Below are 10219 nucleotides of genomic sequence, written 5' to 3'. Positions count from 1 at the left end.
CTTGCTCCCCTGTTAACTATCTTCCTAAACAGGCATGACCATAATTTTACTGCAGTTTGGAGATATTAAACATATTGCAATAAAAATGTCATTGCTTGCCTTTACTTTAGATATTGTTACAGATACGGTACCACAGACTTTATTGAGCAATTAAAAAAACATACACAAGGGACAATAGCTTCTTTTTTTTTTTCAGTATTTTTCAAAATTTTGCTTTCTTCCAATTGGAGAACCCAGTTTCAAATATGAAAAGGGCACTTGTCTTACAGTAACTGTGTACAACTTGCTCAGTTCCAAGTACTGCAGTCATTTTTTGTTACTTTTGTTGCCATTATATCTCCAGTTGTTTAGGAACCTCTCTGTTCTGGGAATTAAAACTAAGTTGTTCTTTCTGATTCTATTTCCCCATATAGTTCAGCTAGTGTCTTGAACTCAGGTCCCCAGTCCTCAAGGTAATTATAATCCTGGTCAGAGTGTGTTGTGGCTGAATCCAGAGAGCTGATCGATCCAGCTTCTGATCTATGACCCTCATAGGCATATGTCTGTAAGGAGTCATAAGGGGGTACACTGGGATCCAGATCAGCCTCTGCCAGTCTTTGTTTAATGAATTCCTGAACATCTATGCTGTCAAGGCTTGTGGAGGTATGATGCCTGGGCATAGGCTTCACTTCAGGACGAACATCCCTCCGGTATTTTAGCTCCTCAGCAGCTGATGGATTCCGCAGTGCTGCGATGTCAAATGCTTCTGTGTCTTCCTCTCCACCGCCCTCATCATCATATGTCACAACATTTTCCCGGACATCTTCTTCTGAAATGATCAAGGGCTCCTTCTTGTTGCGTCTTAAGGTGATGAAAAGGACCACAATTGCTAAAGAGAAAACTGCAGATATGAAGTTTGAAGTTTACATCTGAAGTACACATATATACTCTAATCAAAGAGCAGATAATAATTCACATGTACAGAGGTAATATCTCAAGCTAATATTGATGTTCGGGATCACTATATCAGACAGGAGTCTGTAGCAAAAGGTCACCAAACCTGCCCAATCTAGAAAAGAGCATTTAGATTCCTAAGTGAGCAATGCCTTTGTTGTGTAGTGTGTTACCTGAAGAAAGGTTACTGTATCCCTGGAATGCACCCATGAAATCCATACAGCTGCATTCTGACATAGCAACATACCAAAGACTGAGACCACATAATTAAGGGGAAAATTAGTAAAATTAGTAACGCTGTACTGAAATGACAGCCTGGTCTTCCAAAGGGTGCTGGAACGTGTCCAGAGGAGGGCCACCAGGATGATCAGAGGGCTGGAGCACCTCTCCTATGAGGACAGACTGAAAGAGTTGGGGCTGTTCAGTCTGGAGAAGAGAAGGCTTCAACGTGACCTTATTGTGGCCTTCCAGTATCTGAAGGGGGCCTACAAGAAAGCTGGGGAGGGACTTTTTAGGATATCAGGTAGTGATAGGACTAGGGGGAATGGAATAAAGCTGGAAGTGGGGAGATTCAGGCTGGAAGTGAGGAAGAAGTTCTTCACCATGAGAGTGGTGAGAGCCTGGAATGGGTTGTCCAGGGAGATGGTTGGGGCCCCATCCCTGGAGGTGTTTAAGGCCAGGCTGGATGAGGCTCTGGCCAGCCTGATGTAGTGTGAGGTGTCCCTGCCCATGGCAGGGGGGTTGGAACTAGATGATCCTTGTGGTGCCTTCCAACCCTGACTGATTCTATGGTTCTATGATTCTATGATTAAAGAGTACTCTTCCACTAAACATTTTCTATGTGGGGACTGCTGGGATTTCTTGAACCAATAATTAAATCCACTTGTTAGATAATTAGGATGTAAGAGGGGATAACATTATTTCAGTTAAATGAGAAATGAGTAACTAGGTCTGGCATTTTTTAGAAGCATTATGGAGGGCTTCCAGTGCTTCATTGAAACCATATATATTGAAATAAAATTTAAAAGATTTATTTTTCCTCTTGATCAGAGGGCTGGAGCACCTCTGCTATGGAGACAGGCTGAGTCAGCGTTGTTCAGCCTGGAGAAGAGAAGGCTCCAGCAGGCCTTCCAGTAACTGAAAGGAGCCTGCAAGCAAGCTGGGGAGGGATTATTTACAAAGGATGTAGCACTAGGACAAGTGACAATGTTTTTAAACTAGAGAAGGGTAAATTTAGATTGGACATTTGGAAGAGGGTCCATACTGTGAGGGTGGTGGAACAGGTTGCCCAGTGAGATGGTGGAGGCCCCATCCCTGAAGACTCTACATCAGGCTTGATGGGGCTCTGAGCAACCTGATGTAGTTGGGGAAGTCCCTGTTTACCGCAAGGGAAGTTGGACTAGGCATCCTCTAGAGGTTCCACCTAATCCAGTGCATTTCTATGATTTTATAAATATTAACTCTTGTATGATGAAATGTAAGATTATAAACTAAATGCATTACTTGACATTTTATAACAGCTTTCTGACAAGAAAGCTCTGAAGTAAGCTGTGAGCAAAATAGTCATTACAAAATGTAGAGCCTTTGAAAACAAATCTCCTATGTCAGTCACATTGCAATTCCCATTATTTCAGAATGCACTTGCAATGGCATTTAGCTAATGGAGTCATCTTATACTTCCTATGTGTCTTGCCCCTGTGGATTATGTTGTGCATTGCTATCAGTTTATCCCACAGTGGTAATGAAGAAATGGCTTTTATGCAGTGCTAATGGCCCTTCTTGCAGTGCAATGCCATTTCAAAATGCTTTCCTCACCTATTTTCTATCATTTTCCACACTGCTCTACACATGGAATTAAAGTCAATGTCTTCTTGAAATCTTTCCAAATGGGGAAAAAAAAAAAGAAATCTGCAGTGCTAATTACTTGATAAGCTCAGAAAAGTAATTTCTACTGGATTCCAGGTATTCATGAATATGCTTTAAAGGCATTTTCTCCTATTAATTTTAGCTAAACCTTTCCCCCCTAATCACAGCTATGTGTGTCTAATCCCTTCTTACTACCAGACAGCCTCTGGTTCGAAAACATGCCACAAATCAAAACTTTTGCCATCACATTCAAAGAGCCACCGGGAGGATAGTATCACTTACTACTGAAAATGGCTTACCAAGAAGAATGACAACACAGAGCAATATTGCAATTAAAGCTCCTGTGCTCAAGCCAGCTGAGGAGAGGAAAGCTTCAGCATGGCAAGTTCTCACTCGTCCATCCCTCTCACAGGCGCAAACCTTAATTGTGAGAGTAGTGCTGCTGCTGAGAGAGGGCACTCCGCCGTCGGAAATCAAAACCGGGAGGTAATACATGTCTTGAGTGGTTCGACTGTATTTCTTTCGTCTTGTCAGGATACTGGCTGTGTTATCTAGAATAGCAAAACCAGAATGAATGTAATTTTAATGAAGAAAAAAAAAAAAAAAGAGAACTGTTACTGACTGTTCCCAGTTGTGTAGAAACATGGTGCATGTTAAAACAAGAAAAGCCTAATCTGTGAAAACACACAATCTAGAATTAAAGTTTGTCAGGAAGCCTTTGTGGTCAGTGGGAGGAAAAAAGGAGTCATGGAAAAGTAATTAACATTACATAAATAAGATTATTTAAGATCACGTACTTTTTGTAGAGTCTAAACTTTGACAAACGTTTTTGCCTTGGTTTGCAAGTGTTTTAATCCCATACTATGCTGTCACTACTATACAGACACTTGTAAATATGAGTAATTTGAATTCTGACAATATCTGTTGTGGAATTCACCCACAACATAAAATCCACTTGATCCTCAGAAGAATGGCAAAATACCTTCAGTAAAAGTACTGAAACCAGAATAAAATGAACAGATAAACCTTTCATCTGAAAATATCTGAGACAAAGCAAGACCATCATGTTCTGGAAATGTTATTTCCATAAAGATTATAAAATACCTATGATAAAACATATACTTTACCTTACAAAGTTTCTTCCTACACACACACACAAAATGAAGATGTGATTTCAATAACCTGCACAAGAACTGTAACACAGAGGTAACTAAACAATATAAAGTGTATCAATGTTTTCTTTTGATACAGCATCATGGAAATGACTCCTATATACTTACAAGACATGCCATGCAAAAATATTAATTTTGTTTTATAAAAAACTCTTTTTAAGCTCTAGCCTGTATCCATATTGCTTAATCTGAGTTTGTGAATCTTATAAAAATACACTGTGGTATTCTCATTAATGTTGACCTTTTCATTATCTTATTGTTAAGAAATAAATGATTTCTACATAATGATGGAATTAGACTAGGGAGAAAAGTGTTGTGTGTTATAATTGAATTGATTGAAGAAATCAAACTTTATATCACTGAAATTCAGATTGCTGACTAAGCAGTGGCCTTAAGGCCATAATTACAGACTATGTCCACCTATGAAGGTCTTAATAGGCTCTGCTAGTCTAATTCTAAGATATATGGAAAATTCTCAAGTCTTATTTTACAAATTTGGACCAGTTTTTTCTTTTAATACATGTACAGCCTTCTACTGTTAATTAAACAAATGCACCAACAATCTCAGTGATCTACTTAAAAATACTACTAAAGCAGAAAATAATCTTGTGGAACACAGATTACAAGTAATCAGCTTTTTATCTTTCTGATGCACAATACTGCATAAAAAAACCCTTTTATTTGCTTTTTAAAATACATTTTTTTTAATTTCTACTCTTTCCTAGCAGTCCTAACTTCCTTAATATTGCTGGAGGAGACACATAAAATCTTCAGTGTTTCAAAAAGGGAAACCACCATCAAATACAAAGTGAAATTCAATTGATCTATCTGTAAGCTGCCAAATCAGTAGCAGATTCAGATCTAGATGCAAGCCAAGAGCAGAAATAAACTCAGATATCCATGATTAGCAGGGAATTTCAGGACTTTCTAATTGTTCAGAATCCAGTTTATAATTTCCTTAAAATGCAACTTGTTAAAGATTATCAGCAGAGCTCCTCTGTAAGATTTTCTCTTGTTATCTCCTGCAATTGCAGATGATTAAACAAAAGAAGGCTGGGGACTGAGTATGATCTCTGGAACTCTGAATTTTACCACTCTTCCTGGTATTTTGTTGGTCTGGTTAAACTAGAACTCATTCATGAACATCCAACCTCAGTCAAAGTGAATAAATTGCACCAGGGACCCTTCTCAGCAGGCAGTATGGACAACAGTGCCCCAGGTTTATCTTCTCTCACATTACACAGTGCTTGTTTCAACATTATTCAAACAGCCTAAGGATTTTTAGGCATCCTCAAACAGCCTCATGCTACAAACTCTGCAGCACACAACTTTAGTGTTACTTCAGTGGAAATACTGATCTGTTGGGCTGCAATACAACTTTATCTTATAAACTCAGAAGATTAAAAAAAACCCAACCATGTAATAATGAAATCTGACCTCCCCAGGGTACTACACTGGGTCCAGTGGAGGAGGTACAAGGCTAAGTGCTATGTAACGGACGTCACCTGTATTATTAAGCTTCATTGGAAGAGAACAGTCACAGTCCTGTTTCACCTTGTGGGTTGTCCTTTTTTCACCTCAGCACCAATACCACAATAAACTGAAGTCTGAATGATCACACAGAAATCTCACTGAAATCACAGAAGTGTAATGCTCCTACATGCACTTTTTAGCATATATACTTCTGAAGAGAAAGAGAAAGCAATTTCAAAAAAGTGACAGTTCCAAAGTTACAACAATGAAAGGATATCAACCACACAGCAAAGTGTCCAGGGTGATGTCAATCACACAACAAAGTGTCCAGGGTCATGTCAATCACACAACAAAGTGTCCAAGATTCCTCTGGGAGAGAACAGCCAGATGAATCAGCTAATGGAGACACAATTCCATGCTGATGTCATGCCTGCTGTATAACAAAAAGCTTGTCCAGGGGAAAGAATGATGAGACTTGGAGTTCAGACTGTGATATGTGATACTTCCTGTTTCTGGTTTTTGTTAGTTCTTCTGCTTCTGGGATTGGGTGTTTCCCTTTTCTGCTTGCTGGCTTGTTGGTTTGGTTTGTCTTCTCCCTTGTTTGCTACAAAAATCCAGCAATTTTTGTATTATTCCATTAAACTCTATATATCTCAACCCACATGGTCATTCTTTTGCTCCTGCACCAGCCTGGGAGGGGTGAAGGAGTGGGGGTGCTTTCTGAGAGCAGCTGTTGAAACTCAGCTGAGTCAAAACTGCAACCATCTATTTTGGTACCCAACATGGTACCTGAAGGGGTTGAAATAATGAGAAAATTCAACTAGAACTTGTTAAAATAATTTTGTATACCTTTTTTTTCTTTAGTATTTTTACCATGTTAATGCATTTGCTTTCTTGGAGTGGCTGGGGTCAATGGGCTCTGGCCTGGCCCTGGTTAGATTGCATAAATAAATCCTTATGTACTCCATGTGCTCCTTGTGGTGGTGTTTATCACCTTATGAAAATGAATTAGAACCATCATGTTGATGTACTGGATTATCATTTGATTATTCCACTGGACACTTGGTTAAGCTGGTATTTGGATGGATGGATGGATGGATGGATGGATGGATGGATGGATGGATGGATGGATGGATGAATGGAAGGAAGGAATAGTGGAGAACACTTTTTCATCCTTTGAGCACTTTTAATATTCTTGGGACACCCAAACCAACCTACTCCTAAATGTGTCCCAGGTCTTGTCCAGAGTAATATAAATCTTTCCTGAGAATACCACCTGAAAATCTACCCCTAGTCTGGATAATTACAAGTGGCAGGGTGTGTGGGTGCATATGGGCAAGTGTCTAGGATTGTGGTCACCTCTGGTGTTTTAGAATTTCACATCCATACAAGTACAAAATCCTGACAAATGTTTAAAAAATATTTGGAAAAAGTATGTTGTCAGACCAGAAGTTCTTGAGAGACACACATCACTGTGATGTGTTAGGACATGGCCAAGAAGGCCAATGGCATCCTGGGGTGTATTAGAATAGGTGTGGTTAGTAGGTGGAGAGAAGTACTACTCCCATTCTACCTTGCCCTGGTGAGGCCACATCTGGAATACTGTGTCCAGTTCTGGGCCAAACAGTTCAAGAAGGACAGGGAACTGCATGAGAGAGTCTAGCACAGAGCCACAAAGATGACTAAGCAAGTGGAACATCTCCCTTATGAGGAAAGAGTGAGGGAGCTGAGTCTCTTTAGCCTGGAGAAGAGGAGACTGAGGGGTGACCTCAATATTTATAAATATGTGAAGGGCAAGTGTTGGGAGGATGAAGCCAGGCTCTTCTCAGTGATGGCCAGTGATAGGACAAGAGGCAGCGAGTGCAAGATGGAGCATAGAAGGTTCCACATGAACATAAGGAAAAAATTCTTCACTGTGTGGGTGACAGAACACTGGCCCAGAGAGGTTGTGGAGTCTCCTTCTCTGCAGACATTCAAAACCTGCCTGGATGCATTCCTGTGTGATGTACTCTAGGTGAGCCTGCTCTGGCAGCAGGGTTGGACAAGATGATTTTTCGAGGTTTCTTCCAAACCCTAATGTTCTGTGATTCTGTGCTGTACTTTATGACCTAGGTTGCCTATATGATCAAACTTAGATCAAACATATTTAAATTAAAAAAATTATCAAAGATGCTCAGAGGCCTGAGAAAGAAAAATTCCTCACTCTATGGTAGCTAGTCCTGGTTTCTTGTAACAGAATTCCTTTTCCACCTTCTTTGTTGTTTCAGTGATAATACTAGCTCAACTAATATACAGAAACAGCACTTCTATGGACTGTACATACAGTGTAAGAGGTTAACCCGTTGTAACAGTTTAACCTGCCTGTTTCCCTCCAAAACAGAAATGAGGGGAAAAGTAACACATAAAAAATACTCACAAACCCAGAACCCCAAAGCAGCAACCCAAATAAAGCCTCTCATGTTGCATTGTGAACTTCAAGCCCTGTAATACTTCACTCTCATTTTGAAGCTGGCATGACATCACCACATGGTATGAATAGCAGGAGATGCAACTCATCACATGATACAGAGTCATCATGTAGAAGGTTAACTTGACAGTTTCTCAGATGTTTCTTTCACGTTCCTACTTGTCTTCCTTACAGGATATTTCACAGAAAGGCAGTAGTAACTTGCAACACTGCATAATCAGAGCAAGCATTTCACTGATGCTTTCCTGTGTTAGCACAGCCTGCTCTCAACATCCCCTCTCTCCCAACAAAGAAGTGAGAGAAAGTAACACAAAAAACCCCTCTGGGTTCAGATAAAAAGTTTTACTAGAAATGAGATAATACAATGCACAATTACCTTAGTCTATTTGCAGAACAGTGCAGCAAAATGCAGAAGCAATGCAGAAGATAGAGACCTACCCACACCACCCTCTGACCTGAAGCCACATGAGAGGAAAAAAAACACAAATCCACCCTGGAAACTGAAAACAGCATCTGGAACAGGAAGCCTCTCATGTTACAATCTGCATTTCAAGCCCCATAATACTTTTTTCCAGGCAGCACTTGCATTTCAAAGCTGGCGTGACAGCAGTATGGTATCAAATATCAGCAGCAGATTCAACTCAACCTGTGACATTATCCACCCTTATTTCTGTGTCATGCCCAGCAGCAATTAACACCAAGCAACAGACTTTATACATCATTCACTGTCCATTCTCACTTAAAATGAGATCTCCTTGCAGTACACAATTTTTTCACTGCACATGCTCTGGAGCTCCACCCTGTTCCTGTACAGACTGGATCATTCCATGATCAGTCCAAATGTTGGGGTTCTATTTCCATGCCTAGGACAGTCAATTCCAGTGACTCCTTTTACCCTTCCAAGTGAAGGTAAATTGTGGCTTGCGTTCCGGTGCTCAGCTTCCAACACATTCAGCTGCTGGGATCCCCCTGTCAAACTAGAAATACGGATAGGTTCCACCCCTTGTACTTTGATGGCATCAGAGTGCACTGTGCACCTGTATCTACTCTCAGGGGTTCAGCTTGCCAAGCCATTGGATCCACACAGTCCAATAAAACCAGATGTCCCTCTGCTCCATCTGGTTGGAGGCAGGGCCCTTTTAATTTTGACTGGAATTACTCATGTCCTGTGGAGATTCTTTGGGAGTCCCTTCAGGAGGAATTGAAGCAGTATCTGCTTGTCTGCTCTTTTTGGATGATTTTCCACTGGAAACTAGGGCAGCATTCTTCCAGGGAGAATTTCCTTGTAATTCATGCATTTGTGCAGCTAGGACTGCTGTGGGTTTTCCATCCCACTTCCTCCTGTCCTCCCCATGGTCAGCTAAGTAAAACCATTGGATATTTTATGGTGTGTGCCTCCTAGATCCTCTCCCTTGGACAGGGAAGTGCCTGTTCCTCATGGCTGGAACATGGGACCATACAGGTGGGGAATAGGACAGGTTCTCTCAGATTCACTTCATCTTCTGGGACAGTTCTTTCCAAGCTGAAACATAGGCCTGTACAGAGGAAGAGAGATTTTCCTCTCATTGCTGGGGACTGCTACTAATTTCATCCACCATTTATCCATGGCCATCTCCCAAAGCCAGACATGAAGACTGAGTGACCACCCCTGGCTCTTTTTCTTGTTCCCTTGATGACCTAGATTCATCTTCATCCATTGCCAGACAAGCTGATTTCATTGTATATTTCTTCTTCCACACAGGGGCAGCTGATACTAGTACAGGCTGGTTCTCTGGTGCATCTGCCATGGCTGTGGGTCTCTCTGAGGCCCAGAGACCTTCTCTTGCTCCTGAGCACTCTGGACAGTGATGAGAGGGGCTTTATAGGCATGGACCAGGCCCCAGCACATCACAGTCATTTCTATCTCTCGGGAACTTCCACGCTGACAACAGACATTTTCTAAACATTTCACCAGGCTGTCAGGATTTTGCACTACTTCAGGGGTGAAATTCCAAACCACTGGAGGTGACCACTGTCCTAGGCACTTGCCCATACTTTCCCTGCCACTCATAATTATCCAGCATTGGGGCAGATTTTGCAGTGGTATCGTTGGGAGAGTGCTGTATTGCTCTGAACAAAACCTGGCAGGCCAGTAACCATCAGAGCAACAGCACAGCTCTAAGCCACTCCCCCAAGGTGATGCTCAGCATCACAGTGAGCACACACAGGACCCCAGCACATCAGCCCCATCCACCCCTGGAAAGCAAATGCACCACCAGAAAACCAACCAACCAACCAAAGAAACAAAAAAACTATACAAAACTCTCCT

The 10219-nt window shown here is 41.3% G+C and overlaps 1 protein-coding gene across 4 annotated transcripts in view; it reads right to left on the bottom strand.

Annotated features, from left to right (window-relative positions):
• Positions 1-377: 377 nt before the first annotated feature.
• Positions 378-10219, bottom strand: part of CDH18 (cadherin 18) — a 110867-nt gene continuing 101025 nt past the window's right edge. For 3 of the 4 annotated variants that reach the window (XM_054381776.1, XM_054381773.1, XM_054381777.1), the window contains 2 exons: positions 3099-3350; positions 378-868 (listed from right to left, as the gene is read on the bottom strand). In XM_054381776.1, coding sequence (XP_054237751.1) covers positions 378-868; positions 3099-3350 — 743 coding nt within the window. Of the gene's footprint in view, positions 881-3098; positions 3351-10219 lie in introns of all 4 variants that reach the window. The other variant, XM_054381772.1, reaches the window with a different exon arrangement.

This window comes from Indicator indicator, chromosome 6, assembly GCF_027791375.1.
Source record: "Indicator indicator isolate 239-I01 chromosome 6, UM_Iind_1.1, whole genome shotgun sequence".
Taxonomy (NCBI): domain Eukaryota; kingdom Metazoa; phylum Chordata; class Aves; order Piciformes; family Indicatoridae; genus Indicator; species Indicator indicator.
Note: the sequence above shows the minus strand (reverse complement) of the source record. Positions and strands in the feature narration are given on the sequence as shown.